Below are 17,979 nucleotides of genomic sequence, written 5' to 3'. Positions count from 1 at the left end.
TCCTCCTCACTCTGTGAAGTTAACCACCTTCCCAGGGGTTCCTTTCTACCTCGTCTCTTTTATTAATTTTTTAACTATGGAAAATTTTAGACTTACCCAAAAGGAGAGTGAATAGTATGAGCCCCCAGTCTCGCTTCATCCATAGTTAACAATTATCAACATTTTTCAAATCTTGTATCATCTAGGTATTTTTTGTGTTTTCTGGAGTATTTTAAAGTGAATCTCAGACACCCCATCAGTTCACCACTCTTGTACCCACTTCAATTGCATTTATTACACTGTATTGGAGTTTGTTTACAGGGCGGTTCCTCCTAGGGGACCACTGTTCTTCAGGAATAGGGACTACTGTATGGCTGTAGCAACCAGCACAGAAAGTGGCCCACAGTAAGCCCAAGATAAACACTTGGAGTTCAATGTGTAGTTTGGGGCAACACGGTTTACTGTCACATACTTAAGGGAAGGTCTTAATTCACAGAATGCCCAGTGCCTCGGGCATACACATTTAGCAGAAGACTCTTTTATTTAGGACTAAGCACTGCGGCCGGAGAATGGTGGCTGTGTAGTGTGTCCTGGTTAAGCAGGCAGGCTCTGCAGGCAGCGCCTTGATTAGAATCCCAGCTCTTTACCACTTGCTGTGTCACTGGGTGTGGCAGCTTGTGTTTTCCAAAGATGGATGCAAAATAGCTCCTGTCCCACGCCTTCTAGGATGAGGCCATTCCCCATCAAGAGGTGAAGTTTATAGTTTCTGTTCCCTCATCTCAAATCTGGGTGGATTTGTGACCATAGAGGAAGTGATGTTATGTGAAATTCCAGACAAGGTCAAAAAAGGCAGTGCAGCTTCCACCTTGCTAGTTCCATTCTCACTGAGCGCTGTGCTGCCAGGTAAGCAGTCCGATGCCCTGAGATGGCCATGCTGTGAGGAAGCCCAGTGACCACATGGAAAGGTCCTAAGACTAAATGACAAGTGGCACCTTGGCTACAACTGCATAGGTGACACCAAGCCAGAACTGTTCAAGCAAGCTGTTCCCAAATTCCTGCCCTGCTGAAACCATAAAAGATAACGATTGTTGTTTTAAGCCGTTAAGCACTGGGATGATCTGCTTTGCAGCAGTTGATAACTTGAACACCGGGCAAGTTATTTAACCTCCCTGTTGCCTCAGTTTCCACATCTTTAAAATGGGAATAATAAGAGTATCTATACCACATTGGGCTTTAGTGAGTATTAAATGAGATAAAAAACATTCCCATTTAGCACATCTTAGCACTCAATAAATGTTAGCAATTGTCATTTGGGAACCTGAGCCCACAGGGCAACCTTAGCAGATTGCGTGTGCTCTCTCACCTCCTTAAAGACTGAGAAAAAACATAGACCTGTTTGTTTGCTTATCTTTACAGTGGCATGCACAATTACAAATCACACTGACATCAATGTTAATAATTTTAAAGTGTATATCAGTGACCCATTTGTCCATACACATACTTCATGTTTGACAATGGCAGTGCTAACACACAAGGTCTTTATCATGGAAGCAATGCATCAAACCACCTTAGAATTCAAAGGAACATTAAAGGCCTTTGTCCAATATTTTTCAAACTGCAGGTTATATCTCATTAGTGGGTCATGAAATCAATTTAGCAGGTTTCAGCCAGTGATATTTTTTAACAAAACAGAGTAGGATACAAAATATAAGAGTATATACAATGTACCATTTCATGAAACTTTTGTTTAGTCTTATATATTTCATATATACATACATGTATGTACACATGTATATACTCATATATGTAGTACATTACATAAATATCAGCAAATTCTTTTTTTTTTTTTTTTTTTTTTTTAGACTAGTCAAGTGCAGTAGTGAGGAGGGGGGAAAGTAGTAGAACAAGGAGTTCAATCTGTAACTGACTGAACAATCAAGTGAGATTTCTCACTACCTTCGGACCAGCCGGCAAATTCTGATAACATGGACCTAACCAACAGATAAGTGAGTATCTTCTCCAGCCTTCCCACAAAAAGTAGTAATACAGATGACACTCGTTGAGCACTAACTTTGGGTCAGGCACTGTTCCCAGCTGTTTTCTTACATGCATCTGTTTCATCCTTACAACAAGCTGATGAGATAGGTGCTATTACCATTTACATCTTATATATGAGAAAACTGAGATATACAGTGGGGAAGTAACTTGAAGAGTCACCTCGCCAGAAGCAGCAGAGGTAGGACCGGATCCTAGACAGACTCCGGAGTCACGCTCCATGGCCTCCACCTGAAAAGCTGTGTTGTAATAGGGGACTCACGTCCTCCCCAGACAGCCTATTGACTGTCCAAGTCTCACGGAAGTTTAGCAGAGCCAGTTCTAGAACAAAGATATCCAAATTTCCAACCCTTTGCTCTCCACTACATGCAACAGTGTTCTTAGTAAAAGCTGTCGCATGAAGTGGAAATCAAACAAGTTCAAAATAAATAAAAGATATACACAAGCAAATTTGAAAAAGAACATGTTTATTTACATCACTATTTCCTTTTTACAATGCTGCCACTTTTTAAATAATAAAATTTTCCAGGAAATCAGGTAGTTTTAAATTATTACGATATTTTAACAAAGGAAATTTTCACCCTATGATTTTTATTTACATGAATTTTCAAGAGTTTTAAATAGTCCTTTTAAAACTGCACAACATAACCAAAAGCTCTTTTTCAGACCTTGCATCTTTTCCGAAAACTTTTAGTTTAGGAAATCATGCTTATAATCAGGACCTGGCAGCTCAGATCCTTTCAGATGAAGATCTTATTAACACCTCTAAAACTATGAAGCTGCTTCATAAATGATCCACATTTCAGCTGCAAGCTGAACCTTTCTAAAACTTTTGAAAGTAAGCAAAGATATTTTTGACACCTTAATTAAACTGCTTTGGTTAAAACTTTCTGGAAGTTTTCCATATCAGTAATACAACTGCTCACGTTGTGTGTATGCTCTGAGCACACACTGAATTTATGAGGATGGATGTATCTCCAGTTCAGCCAACTATGAAAGAGATTCAGGGAATTCAGAACTTTACTGGCACAGATATTGGTGTATTTTCCTCTCTTTGTCCAGTCATATTTGGGATCCTTAATTTTCCTCTGATATTGTACACATAAATCACTTTTAATAGAATTTACTATTTATAAAATGACTTCCATCGAATAACAATGGTCTGAAACCTTTTATGTCACAATGACAGATTTCAAATATTTATTAGAGAAACTATAAGAGAGCATAGATTTTCTTAATATTTTAAGTATGAGTTCCTCTGAACAGTTGGTATAATATCCTTTAAAAAATAGAAAAGATTAACTTTTTACCATGATCCAAGCTACAGTTCACAATGAAACGCCTACATAGCTCTTCCCAACTTCTCTGTAAGAACAGCCAAGGGCTCGCCTTGAACATCACGCAGCAGCAATAGAGGTATCATCCATGAGTCGGCCCTGTGGCTTTAAAGTGGGAAAACAAAATTTTTTTTACAAGGTAATAATGACAACAAAAGTTCAATTAATTGAAAGGATTTTGGAATTCTTGAAACTGTTCTACAAAACCCGAATAAACAAGTATAAACATCAAAGTAACAATGGTTATTATCCTTCTGTTACCCCACCTTCTTTCTTCACTAGCACCTGGGGACAGCCACAGCACGCCTGGGCTGTGACACCTGACACCATCCCTGTGACACCATCAGCTGACTGTGCACCTCCACCTACCGAATCCACTTCAGCCTATACTTCTCTTAACCTCATGTACCAGCAGCCACTGCCAATCTCGATGGCACCTCGTTTACCATTCTTGCTCAACTGATCAAATTTCATTCTCTCTCGCTTGTGCAGGGCCATCCTATATCTCAAGCTTAAGTCCACCACAAACCTGAGCTGACAGACCAGTTCATTTTGGGGATTCAAGGTTTCCCAATCTTCTGTTTGAGAAAAGGTGATTCACATTGAACTCCAGAGTATCTAACAATGCACACTAGAAGGATAGAAGCAGCAGATAAAAACAAAAATTGCTCTTTCTCTAAGGTCACCGATTGAAAAAATTTAAAACATCACATCAGAAAAGTCAAGGCTATAAATGAATAAAAGGTGTCTATAAAACTGTTTTTAGTTGTAAAGTTTGTGACAGGTTAGTAACATCCCAGAGAGTTATCTGGTAGCTAAAAGAATAAAACTCTTGCAAATAATTTTATTTTATTACACAGACGTATAATAGCAGGCCTTTGTGGGGGAAGCATGAGAAGGATGGTGATCAGAAAATGAAACCAGGCCGGGCGCGGTGGCTCACGCCTGTAATCCTAGCACTCTGGGAGGCCGAGGCGGGTGGATCGCTCAAGGTCAGGAGTTCGAGACCAGCCTGAGCAAGAGCGAGACCCCGTCTCTGCTAAAAATAGAAAGAAATTATCTGGCCAACTAAAATATATGTAGAAAAAATTAGCCGGGCATGGTGGCGCATGCCTGTAGTCCCAGCTACTCGGGAGGCTGAGGCGGTAGGATCGCTTAAACCCAGGAGTTTGAGGTTGCTGTGAGCTAGGCTGACGCCACAGCACTCACTCTAGCCCGGGCAACAGAGTGAGACTCTGTCTCAAAAAAAAAAAGAAAAAAAAGAAAATGCAACCAAATAGTGTTACAACTTCACAGTCAAAAGCCATTGCTGGGCTTTCAGCAGAAGGATCCCTGAGGGCTTCCCGAAGGCAGTGGAGGCACCGCTCCTGCTCAGCTTTGCTGCTACTATGGCTGTAGTGCCGTAGATGGGGTGTGTGTGTGTGTGTGTGTGTGTGTACAAGTATAGGTCTCTGACATTCAAGTCGGGAATGGAATGAGTGAAATAACAGGTTACTAGTCTTTACTCATAACTTATTTTTTTAGTACTGATGGAGGCTGCTTAGTTTTAGAAACAAAATAAATGGCTCAAGCTAGTTAAATCCTTGCCAAACGTAGCTTTACAAGCAGGGGTAGAAAATGACTACATGTTGCAATCAAAAAACTAAATTTTTGGCCGCTCCGGACCCAGCCGAGCGGAAGTGAAGGGGCGGAGCTGTGCTAAGGCGTAAAACAAACAAACAAACAAAAAAACATTGAGTCGCTGAATTATATACCTCAGATTTGTGTATCTTTCTGCCTTGCGGTGTGGTGAGGTGCTATGTAGTTTGTTTTTGTTCATTTTTGTTGGCGTTTTTGGTGTTTTTTGGTTTGGCTTTTTGCGTTTTTCTTTTTTTTTCTTTTTTCTTTCTTTTTTTTTTCTCTTTTTCTTTCTTTCTTTTTCTTCTTTTTCTTTCTTTTCTCTTTCGTTTTCTCCTCTTTCTTTTCTTTCTTTCCTTTTCTTTCTTTTTTTTTTTTTTTTTTTTTTCTTCTCTTTCTCCTCTCTTTTCGCCTTCTAACTGGGGACCCACGGTGAGCTTCGGAACGGGCCAGGTCCCTGGCTCTGGTACATACCGGATCCTGAGCAGTCACCCCCAGGGCCGGAGATCTGCGGGCACGCAATCGCCATTCTAGGGCCCACAGCCAAGTCACTGCGGAGCAATAGGGTACCAAGAGGCTCCCTGGACGGCCCTCTCCCCTGGTCCACGGACCTTATATAGGATCCCCGCCGAAGTGTAAACACTGAATACTTCTCCAAAAGCGAGAGTGTGGAACCTGATCCCTGGGGACATTAGGCCAAGATAGACTTTTGCCCGTGGGAACTACAGCAACTGGGGCGCTGAGCAAGCGAGGTCACCGTCCTCTCCCCATAGCTAGTATCTTGCCTGCAGATAGAGTCAGAAACCTCCCCTATAGAGGAAGAACCAAAGGGAAACAAACAAAGAGAATTTCGGTCTACTATTAGTGTGGACCCCGCCTGCCTTCTGAAAGACCACAACACAGTGTTCTAACTCACCAAAGCGGTCTTGGATCACTCCAATCCTCTAGGATTGGACCCATCGGAAGCAGTCCCCCAACGGAAACAGAAAAATCTCTAAACAATACACAACAGTCTCCCCCTCTTGCCAAAAGAAGCAACATACCTAGACTGTTTCACAGCCTAAGAATAGAGCACAAAGAGTCCTGTTAACCAGACTAAATCTATAAGTAAGGATCCAACGATAAATCTAGATGGGAAGGGCCCAGCGAAAAAACACGGAGAGCACAAAGAATCAAATGGAAAGCTCATCCCCAAAGAGAAATACCAGCTCCCAACCATTTGACACAAACCAGACTCAAAACACCAACATGTCACAGGAAGAATTCCAATTATGGATTATAAACAAGCTGAATAATATACAAGAATCAATGGATAAACAACACAAGGAAAACACAAAAAAAATACAGGATTTGGAGGAAAAATTCACTAAAGAAATTGAAATATTGAAGAAAAACCAAACTGAACTCCTAGAAGTGAAGAATTCACTCAGAGAGCTACAAAACACTGTGGAAAGTCTCAAGGGCAGGGTAGATCAGAGGAAAGAATCTCAGAAATTGAAGATAACTCCTTCCAACTAAATAAGTCAGTCACAGAGATAGATCGAAAAAGTAAGAGAAATGATCTGAGTCTTCAAGAAATGTGGGATTATGTGAAGAAACCTAACTTGAGAGTTATTGGCATTCCTGAGGGTGAAGAAGATAATAAGCAAGGGTTGGACAAGCTATTTGAAGACATAATCGAGGAAAATTTTCCAGGCCTTGCCAATACTCTAGACATACAGATTCAAGAAGCTCAAAGGACCCCTGGGAGATTCATAGCAAATAGGAAAACACCACGCCACGTAGTCATCAGGCTGACCAAAATATCCACTAAAGAGTCACTTCTCCGAGCTGTAAGGAGAAAGAAACAAGTAACTTACAAAGGAAAACCCATCAGAATTACGCCAGATTTCTCAGCTGAAACCTTACAAGCAAGAAGAGGTTGGGGCCCCATTTTCACGCTTCTGAAACAGAATAATGCCCAGCCTAGAATCTTGTACCCAGCTAAGCTAAGTTTTCTATACAAAGGAGAAATCAAGACATTCTCAGATAAACAAAGGTTGAGGGAATTCACCAAGACAAGACCAGCCCTCCAAGAAGTACTCCAAAGAGAATTACACACGGATCAGCACAAGAAAGATCCACAAATGTAAAACTACTCAAGAGCTAAAGATCAAATTCCAGATACCACAATGGCCCAGGAGAGAAAACATCACAATGAAGTTCTACCCAACAAGCTGAACAAAAAACTGTCTCACTTATCAGTTTTCTCAATAAATGTGAATGGCTTGAACTCCCCGCTCAAGAGACATAGACTGGCCCAATGGATAAAAAAATACAATCCAAGTATCTGCTGTCTTCAAGAAACTCACCTAACCTGCAAAGATGCATTTAGACTGAAAATAAAAGGATGGAAATCGATATTTCAAGCAAATGGTAACCAAAAGAAAGCTGGTGTGGCAATCTTAATTTCCAATAACTTAGCTTTCAAACCAACAAAAATAATAAAAGACAAAGATGGCTACTACATACTGATTAAAGGTACAATTCATCAAGAAGCCATGACTATACTCAATATATATGCACCCAACCTAGGTGCACCTAGATTCATAAAGCAAACCCTACTAGATCTCAACCAAATGATAGATAACAATACTGTAATAGCTGGAGACTTTAACACCCCACTGACAGTACAGGACAGATCCTCTAAACAGAAAATAAACAAAGACACAACGGACTTAAATAGAATGCTAGAACAAATGGGCATGGCTGACATCTACAGGACATTCTACCCAAAGTCCACAGAATATACATTCTTCTCATCAGCTCACGGGACATTCTCTAAGATTGACCATGTCCTAGGACATAAATCATGTCTTCAAAAATTCAAAAAAATAGAAATTATACCATGCATCTTCTCAGATCACAGCGGAATAAAAGTAACAATGATCACAAACAGAAACCCTCACTCTTACTCAAAGTCATGGAAGCTAAATAACCTTCTCCTGAATAATTATTCTATAAAAGAAGAAATCAAGATGGAAATCAAAAATTTCTTTGAATTAAATGACAATGGAGATACAACTTATCAAAATCTATGGGATGCAGCTAAAGCAGTCCTGAGAGGAAAATTCATATCCATAAATGCCTATATCAAAAAGACAGAAAACATGCAAATAGACAACCTAACGAATAGACTCAAAGAACTGGAGAAAGAAGAACAGAATGATCCCAAACCCAGCAGAAGGCGAGAAATTACTAAGATCAAATCAGAACTAAATGAAAAGGACAACAAAGAAACTATAAGGGAAATTAATAAAACAAAAAGTTGGTTCTTTGAAAAGATAAACAAAATAGACACACCTCTGGCTAGACTAACCAAGAGCACAAAAGTAAAATCTCTAATAACCTCCATTAGGAACATGAAAGGAGAAATCACAACTGATGCTACAGAGATACAAGATATCATCTATGAATTCTACAAAAATCTTTATGCACACAAACTGGAGAACATGGAGGAAATGGACAAATTTTTAGAAACACATAGTCTTCCCAGGCTCAACCAGGAAGAAATAGAGTACCTGAACAGACCAATATCAAGAACTGAAATCGAAACAGCAATAAAAAACCTTCCCAAAAAGAAAAGCCCTGGTCCAGATGGGTTCACACCTGAATTTTACCATACATACAAAGAAGAACTGGTGCCCATCCTACATAAACTATTCTCCAATATTGAGAAGGATGGAGTTCTCCCCAACACGTTCTACCAAGCCAATATAACATTAATACCAAAACCTGGAAAGGACACAACAAAAATAGAGAACTACAGACCAATTTCCCTCATGAATATAGATGCAAAAATTTTCAATAAAATACTAGCAAATCGAATCCAAGTACTTATCAAAAAAGTAATCCACCACGACCAAGTGGGCTTCATCCCCGAGATGCAGGGGTGGTTCAACATACGTAAATCTATCAATGTAATTCACCACATAAATAGAAGCAAAAACAAAAACCATATGATACTCTCATTAGATGCAGAAAAAGCATTTGACAAAATTCAACACCCTTTTATGATAAAAACGCTTAACAAAATAGGCATTGATGGAACCTACCTAAAAATGATACAAGCCATATATGACAAACCCACAGCCAACATCATACTGAATGGGGAAAAACTGAAAGCACTCCCACTTAGAACTGGAACCAGACAGGGCTGCCCATTGTCTCCATTACTTTTCAACATAGTATTGGAAGTCCTTGCGAGAGCTATCAGGCAAGAGAGCAGAATCAAGGGAGTCCAAATAGGGAAGGAAGAGATCAAACTCTCACTTTTTGCTGATGATATGATGTTATATCTGGAAAACCCCCAGGATTCAACCAAGAGACTCCTGGAACTGATTAACGAATACAGCAAAGTCTCAGGCTACAAAATTAATATACACAAATCAGAGGCATTTATATATGCCAATAACAGTCAATCGGAAAACCAAATTAAAGACACAATACCCTTCAAAATAGCAACAAAGAAAATAAAATATCTAGGTATATATCTAACTAAAGAGGTAAAGGACCTCTATAAGGAAAACTATGAAACACTGAGAAAAGAAATAGCAGAACTTGCAAATAGATGGAAAAATATACCATGCTCGTGGATCGGAAGAATCAACATTGTTAAAATGTCTATACTACCCAAAGTGATCTACAGATTCAATGCAATCCCTATTAAATTACCAACATCATTCTTTACAGACATAGAGAAAATAATTATACACTTTGTATGGAATCAAAGAAGACCCCGTATAGCAAAAGCAATTTTAAGCAACAAAAACAAAATGGGAGGTATTAATTTGCCAGACCTCAAACTATACTACAAGGCCGTGGTTCTTAAAACAGCCTGGTATTGGCACAAGTGCAGGGACACAGACCAGTGGAACACAACAGAAAATCCAAATATAGAACCATCCTCATATAGTCACCTAATTTTTGACAAAGCGGGAAAGAATATACCCTGGGGACAGGAATCCCTATTCAACAAATGGTGCTGGGAGAATTGGTTAGCCACTTGTAGAAGACTGAAACAGGACCCACAGCTTTCACCTCTCACAAAAATCAAATCACGGTGGATAACAGACTTAAACCTCAGGCGTGATACAATCAGAATTCTAGAAGAAAATGTAGGAAAGACTCTTACAGACATTGGCCTAGGCAAAGAATTTATGAAGAAGACCCCCAAGGCAATCACAGCAGCAACAAAAATAAATGAATGGGACATGATTAAATTAAAAAGCTTCTGCACAGCCAAAGAAACAGTCCAGAGAATAAACAGACCACCTACAGAATGGGAAAAAATTTTTGCATACTACACATCAGATAAAGGACTGATAACAAGAATCTATTTAGAACTCAGGAAAATCAGCAAGAAAAAATCAAGCAACCCTATCAAAAAGTGGGCAAAGGACATGAATAGAAATTTTTCAAAAGAAGATATAAAAATGGCTAACAAACATATGAAAAAGTGTTCAACATCTCTAATCATCAGGGAAATGCAAATCAAAACCACAATGAGATATCACTTAACCCCAGTGAGAATGGCCTTTATCAAAAAAACCCAAAACAACACATGTTGGCGTGGGTGTGGAGAGACAGGAACACTAATACATTGCTGGTGGGACTGCAAACTAGTGCAACCCCTGTGGAAAGCATTATGGAGGTATCTTAAACAGATTCAAGTAGACCTGCCATTTGACCCAGCAATCCCATTACTGGGCATATACCCAAAGGAAAAAAGGTCATTCTGTAACAAAGGCACATGTACCCAAATGTTTATAGCAGCACAATTCACAATAGCAAAGATGTGGAAACAACCCAAATGCCCATCAATACATGATTGGATTAGTAAACTGTGGTATATGTATACCATGGAATATTACTCAGCTATAAGGAATGATGAAGATACGACATCTCTATGGTTCTCCTGGAGAGAGTTGGAACCCATTATATTAAGTGAAGTATCCCAAGAATGGAAAAACAAGCATCACATGTACTCACCAGAAAATTGGTTTCCCTGATCATCACCTAAATACAAATCTGGGAACGACACCAATTGGACATCAGACTGAGGTGGGGGGTGGGGGAGGGGATGGGGGTATGCCTACACAATGAGTGCATTGCGCACCGTTTGGGGAGTGGTAACACTTGAAGGTGCTGACTCGGGAAAGGGGGGGTGGGGAAAAAATATGAAACTATTGTTTTTAACTTGCACTGTTCACTTAATAATTTATCATGAATATTTCCCATATTATTTCATATCATTGTACAAGAAATAATGTATACATTATGAGGACATATTGTATCTAACAAGATATACTGTTAGACTCTTTGATTCTTTAAAATTAAATTGAAAAAAAAAAAAAGAAAAAAAAAAAAATTAAAAAAATACAAAAAAAAAAAAAAAAAAAACTAAATTTTTTTATTCAAAGGAAGAAAAATGTTGACCCAAACTTGCTCTAGGACAGCACTGTCTACTATGGTAGTCACTAGTCACATTTAGCTATTGAGCACCTGAAGTGTGGCTAGCGCACCCAAGTAATTTTCAAATTTAATTTTAACTTAAATTTCAATAGTCACATGTGACTAGTGGCTATTATACTGGACAGCACAGCTCTAAAGCTGAATAAAGGTGCACTGGGACATAAAATTTTAGTCAGTGACTGTCGAGTAAGTGGGAAAGGATACTCTCTCAGTCATTGTTCTTAGTGTAACAGGTTAAAATAAATTTTATTGACAAAAATTATATACATTTATAGTGTACAGCATGATTTTTGAAATATGTATAATATGTATACATTGTGGAATGGCAAAATTTTTAATTATAAGTTTTCCCAACTGATAAAGGAGCTGGCTCTGAAGATTCCAGACAACATTTTTGGCAGCGTTCAGTTAATAGAAGGTGGTACTTTTATTTAGAAAAGAGATCACTGCAGTTAAAAAGGGCATGTTAGTTATGTTAAAACTTATGAATGTTTATTTTCTGGAACTTTTCCTTATGAATTTAAATACTACGCAGCAGAGGTTTTACCTTGATCAAAAATCGAAAGACTGAACTAGCAGTAGTTGGGATTAGGTTTGGGTTTACTGGGCACTCCAGAGAAAAGACTGAGAGAGGTTAATTGATGGAACCAAATCTCTATTTCCCAATATAAGTAACTCTAGCATCTCAAAAAAGCTAATCAGAACAGTTGTGAACAGGTCTGTAGGCTGGTAAACCCTTTCTTCCATGATGATTAAACCAGTCTTCTAAGTTTAGGAATGGCAAACTCAAAAAGTCAAACAGCCAAAAGGACATTCCCTACTCCCCTTCTATTCCCTACCTAGTCATGAGACTGCTCCCCTGCAGGGGACTTAGTATAGTTTCTGACAGAAGAGACCCAAATCCAGCATTACACAGTTAGAATTAGGAAAGTTTAAGGATATCTAAAGTTAATCCATTTTGATTAAAAACTAGTTACAAACTAACTACAATTTGAAAACACTTTACTAAACCAAAGAAAAAACATGTTTAAGGATATTTAAGAATAAATCATTATTTACGTAAAGGAATAAAAATCTCTGAAATTAGACTCTATAAAATCATAGTAACTCTAGAGAAATGAATAGCAATATTGCCAAATTCATAAAATAAAAGTCAAAGCCATCACTTGTTAGTCTCAAAATATTGTTCAGTGAAGTGTACATGAAAAAAAGTCCTCTTTTGTTTGTTTTTAAGACACTGAATTTAAAAAGCAGAACATTTCTAGACCTTACCTTTACAAAAATACTGGTAGGTATAAGACGCCTGAGAAGCTGATTTGTGAAGTTGGGAAATCTCAGCAAGTGGATGTTGAGAGATGGCAGCTGCTGGTATCCAGCCATTAGTGGATAGAAATTATATAACATTTCCTGTTCAGTGCCAGGTAGGATACGCAATCGAATCTAAATCATAAAAAGTTGTAGAGAAAGATAATCAAATACACACGTACAATATCTGTATGTTGTTACCCTCAATTATTTATGAAAGACTGGATACTTAAATCCTTCTGGTGAAATATTCATTCTATCTCCTATTCCATCTTTCAGACAGATTCCAAAATTGTGGGCTGAATTAGTATGAGGTTAGGACAAAGCAGATAGGAAATGTATAAAAAATATATGCATGATTTCTCTGTTTCTGCCAAGATCTACAAAGGCAACTTATACCAACACTAGACAGGTTAATATTTTCTGCCTTAGCCCAGGTAGATTTTACATTCACAATGTGTTATAGGATAATTTGTAGGAGAGTGTCTGTTTGTAGACATATGTCAACATAAGACAAACTATTTATTTCCAGTGTTTTTTTTTTTTTTTTTTTTTTTTGAGATAGGGTCTCGCTCTGTTGCCTGGACTGAAGTCCAGTGGCGTCATCACAGTTCACAGCAACCCTCAACTGCTGGGCTCAAGCGATCCTCCTGCCTCCCCAGTAGCTGAGACTACAGGAACACGCCACCACCCCCAGCTATCTAGTGTTCTCTTTTAAGGATGTTACCCTTGTGTTAAGGTAAGTAACTTCAGGAAAAAAAGATGTTTGAAAATCTTTAACAATACTTTAGAAGAGAATACAAAGTGGTAAGATTTTGGCATCTTCATATTTCCTAACTATTTATATGTCAACACCTGGAAAAGACCAAGATACTCAAGAAAAGCTTTCTCGTTTGTAAATGAGAAATGAGTAAACATATATACATGTGTCAAGAATAATATATGCATAGGTGTACCAATATATTATAGCTGGTGTTATACTTAATACTGTATATCATAAATATAAAATAGTACATAGACATATAGCATATTTTATATGTAATTCTATTTTGCATTTACCAACAAACGCAGCACTAAGAATATGCAGAGCACAGTTAAATCGGTCAGGGTAGATACTTCTAGGTTGTAGGACATGCTTATTCCTTTAATTATACCCTTGCTAATAAAAAAGCATGTACTGAGGTATCTCTGTTATCCCTCTGACCGTGGGGGACAGCACTCTCACCAAAGCAGTTTTGCCAGAGTATTGGGTTTGCTCATTTAAAAACCTGACGAACTTTTCCACCTCTGATTTGACTGAATCAAAAAATCTGGATAATGTATTTTTAAGTTTAGATACAAAATTGTATCCAAACATACCAAAGGTAAATAAATTCTATGCATGATAAGTATTTCTATGAAATTTGACCAATAGTAGAGAAGAAAAATAGGCTGTTAATATTGGCATAGTCATACCTCCAAGCCTCAAATTAAGAAACACACACATATATACACACATGCACACACACACATCAGTAATATAGGGAAGATTACTTCAGGAATTCTAACATATTATAATATAGTCCAAGGATTTGTGAACTTTTGTTTTCTAAGGTGTAAGAACCTACACGTCTGATCTCCATGATGTTGTACTTAATCTTTAAAAGTGCTTAAAAATTCACGACTGTCAAAACAATAGAGAGGACAATCAGCCATAATCAGTTCATTCATAAAATCGAAATGTACAGCTCTCCATTTCCTGGTCACACTTTTGTGTCTACATAAGCAACACAACAAGATAAAACCTGTACCTGTTTGAGACCTGAGAACATGAAGGCGTCGCTGGGCTCCACAGAAATTTCCACATCTTGAACTAAGTTAGTCTTATTCTGTAGGTGATACCTGACAGGTAATGACTCTCTGACACGCCCAAAGGATGGCAGATCTACAGAGAAAGATGACGTAATTCTCTTGTTTAAAAAAAATAGCTCACCATTTATAAGTTGTTCTTGAAAATAAATCTCATTCTACAGACATAGTATTATTTAAATTAGTGGTATTACTGTATTCTTGACAGAAAAGAAAATTATTTGATTGGACAATAGCCATTGGATTGTAATAAACACGCTAACAAAATAAGTGTCCTACTAAAAATGACTGGTCTAGAAAGGGTCTTGGCTATTAGGAATTAAATTATATTTTAGGAATATTTCTTAAAAATCTATAAAAAATTTCCCAAAACATCAATCATGGTTCCTAAACTAGAATAAGCAAAAGCTATGTTTTAGTGAAACTATAAGTAAAACTTTCATTCATTTAAGTACCCATTCATTTGTTTTTATGTGTTTTTTTTTTACAGTTCTGCCATTTTATATTTCCTAGGACACAAAAATATGGAATGCTTCATGAATTTGTACATCATTCCCATGAAAGGGCAATGCTCATCTTCTCTGTATCATTCCAATTTTAACATATGTGCTGCTGAAGCAAGCACTATATACTACTTTTTCAAACTTATAGACATCACGGTAACCAAACAATTGATAAAGGGAGGTTTCTCTTAATAAAGTATTCCAGTCAAGAAAGAAGGAATGATAGATATTACATGCATATACCGTTAATTATGAAGTATTCTTGCCAAAAACTTGAACCCAAATCTACAAGTCTACAGGTAGCGAGCCACTTTATAGCAAGTGAGAAACATTTAAAAATGACACCATGCAATCAGCAAAGCCAGGCTGTGGAAAACTCTATGGGACAAATGACTTGGTTTCCTCAGCAGGGAAGAGAGGAGGACAGGAGGAGAAGGGAGAAGTGGTGCAGAAAGCAGTACTGGAAGAGGTGATGGAGGGGTAACAGTGGAGGGGAAGACGGGCTGTGGGGGGAGGAAGAGGGAGTCAGCCTACCTATAGATTACAGATGGATAGTATGAGACTTATCCATCAAATGCAGTGTACAGACCTTCAAATAAACTGAAAAACATTCACAGTCAAATTTCAACATTGAAATGTGATATTAAGAAATTACTGCTAATTTTTTTAAGTCATGATAATGGTACTGTGATTATGTTAAAAAAATAGCTAATTTTTGTTAAAGAGGCTTGATGAAATATTTATGGCTGAAATGGTATCTGGGACTTGTTTCAAAATGAGTGAGAGGAGTGTATAGGAGTGGAGACGAAACAAGACTGGCTGTGATCTACTCTTATAAAAATGTTGGAAATTTTTCATAATAGAAAGTTAAAAAACTAAAATCTTAGAAGCTAACATAAATATTATTATTATTGGATCCTTTTTATCAAGTCAAATTGGAATTCCCACTACCTGCATTCACATGAAGAGGGATATTTTCCACAATCACATGTGGCAGAGTGATGACAGTGCTGATGACGGGGATGTTCTCCATGGCTGAAGCTCTAGGGCAGAAAAGGTCATCTTTTAAACTCCATTTTATGTAAAAGGTTAATACATCAAAAGCAGGGAACATGTGTACTCATCAACTAATTTCAGAGTTAATAGAAATTATTTATCCATTTACCAAAACTTTATTAATGGAAGTAGTTTTGTGAAGTAAGAGCTTTTAGAGTCCCACTTTTGTTTTAAATATTTCCTTTTATGAAATGTTATGTTATAACCCACGGCTACTGTTTGTTACCGGTGGGGGCTGACATTAGGAGGTGTGCCAGATTGTCAACTGTGAAGCACACCATTTAATACGGTTCTGATAGCAAGACTTTCGCAGCAAGGGAAGCAGTGCAGTGATTTACATGATGACATAAATTCCTTAACTCACTGAGGATGCTTTACAGATGGGTCCCAGACCACTTCAAAGTTACAACTCACTACAAGTACACAGCAGAAACTGAAGAATTAAAAATATCTTACTATCAACAAACATAGTGGTGTTCCAACACTTACAGAGATAAAATAACATTATGCTATTTAAATATTCTCCCTATGTTACAGTTATAGTGGGAACTACAGGGGTGGCTGGTAGTCAACTGTCCGGGAAGTCCCTTATGAGGAGTCTGCCTCTAGGGCCAGACCAGCTACCATTATGTGCAAACTATTACCTAGCAAAAGCAATAGGCAGAAGCATCTAAGCCCTCGTCAATAATAAAAGAATTCATCTCTGTAGTGTCACTGTATGATGCAATAATTAAGCAGTGCCTTTAAAATGCTATCTTAATACCTAGAAACATATAAATTAAACTAAACATCAATACGGTAAATTCAGGAATAAAGAAAGATAAATTCTTTATTTATTTCTTAATAAAATTATATATTTCTCCATTCCAATTTTTAAAGTTTCTGCTTTAATTTTTAATACACTAAAACTCAAATAAAAACCCTTTAGGGTTCTCAATGATTTTTCAAAGTGTAAAGGTGTCCTGTGACCAAAAAGATAGCTGCTGGCCTGTAGTTTTCATGTTCTGCCTTTGTCAGGTTTAGTATCAGTGCTCTTCATGAAAAGAACCAAGGAACTATCCTTCTTGCTCTATGCTTTGCAAATAATTAATAACATGAGAATAATAAATGATGATGTAATGTAATTACATATACTAAACAAATAGTCTTTAAAGGTTTGAAGGTAACTTTCTGAATTTCCTTCAGTTATTGATTTTTTAGGTTTAAAAATTTCTCCTTCAGGCCGGGCGCGGTGGCTCACGCCTGTAATCCTAGCACTCTGGGAGGCCGAGGCGGGTGGATCGCTCGGGGTCAGGAGTTCGAGACCAGCCTGAGCAAGAGCGAGACCCCATCTCTACTAAAAATAGAAAGAAATTATATGGACAACTAAAAATCTATATAGAAAAAATTAGCCGGGCATAGTGGCGCATGCCTGTAGTCCCAGCTACTCGGGAGGCTGAGGCAGTAGGATCACTTAAGCCCAGGAGTTTGAGGTTGCTGTGAGCTGGGCTGACGCCACGGCACTCACTCTAGCCCGGGCAACAAAGTGAGACTCTGTCTCAACAAAAAAAAAAAAAAAAAAAAAAAGAAAAATTTCTCCTTCAGTCAATTTTGGTAATTTACAACCTTTTAGTGATAGCTGTAACATTCAGATCTTCCTAATCATTACTTTGAATTGTCCAAAAACTCTAATTAAGACCTTCCGATTTCCTTCTCTTTTTTGAGGGGGGCGGGGAGTAGTCTCACTCTGTCACCCTGGCTAGACTACAGTGACGTCATCCTAGTTC

General features: G+C 37.9%; 1 protein-coding gene and 1 non-coding gene across 2 annotated transcripts in view; both read right to left on the bottom strand.

Moving 5' to 3' along the window:
• Positions 1 to 3,208: 3,208 nt before the first annotated feature.
• The window catches only part of TRAPPC11 (trafficking protein particle complex subunit 11), a 48,408-nt gene continuing 33,637 nt past the window's right edge, over positions 3,209 to 17,979 (bottom strand). Inside the window, exons 27-30 of the mRNA XM_069493727.1 lie at positions 16,109 to 16,200; positions 14,597 to 14,730; positions 12,774 to 12,941; positions 3,209 to 3,476 (exon numbers count right to left, since the gene is read on the bottom strand). Coding sequence (XP_069349828.1) covers positions 3,432 to 3,476; positions 12,774 to 12,941; positions 14,597 to 14,730; positions 16,109 to 16,200 — 439 coding nt within the window. The 3' untranslated portion in view covers positions 3,209 to 3,431. The remainder of the gene's footprint in view (positions 3,477 to 12,773; positions 12,942 to 14,596; positions 14,731 to 16,108; positions 16,201 to 17,979) is intronic.
• Positions 15,173 to 15,279, bottom strand: LOC138399209 (U6 spliceosomal RNA). The gene has a single exon (XR_011236107.1). It is a non-coding gene; the product is annotated as a U6 spliceosomal RNA (small nuclear RNA).

This window comes from Eulemur rufifrons, chromosome 18 (genome assembly GCF_041146395.1).
Source record: "Eulemur rufifrons isolate Redbay chromosome 18, OSU_ERuf_1, whole genome shotgun sequence".
Classification (NCBI taxonomy): Eukaryota; Metazoa; Chordata; class Mammalia; order Primates; family Lemuridae; genus Eulemur; species Eulemur rufifrons.
This window is presented reverse-complemented; position numbering and strand designations above follow the sequence as displayed.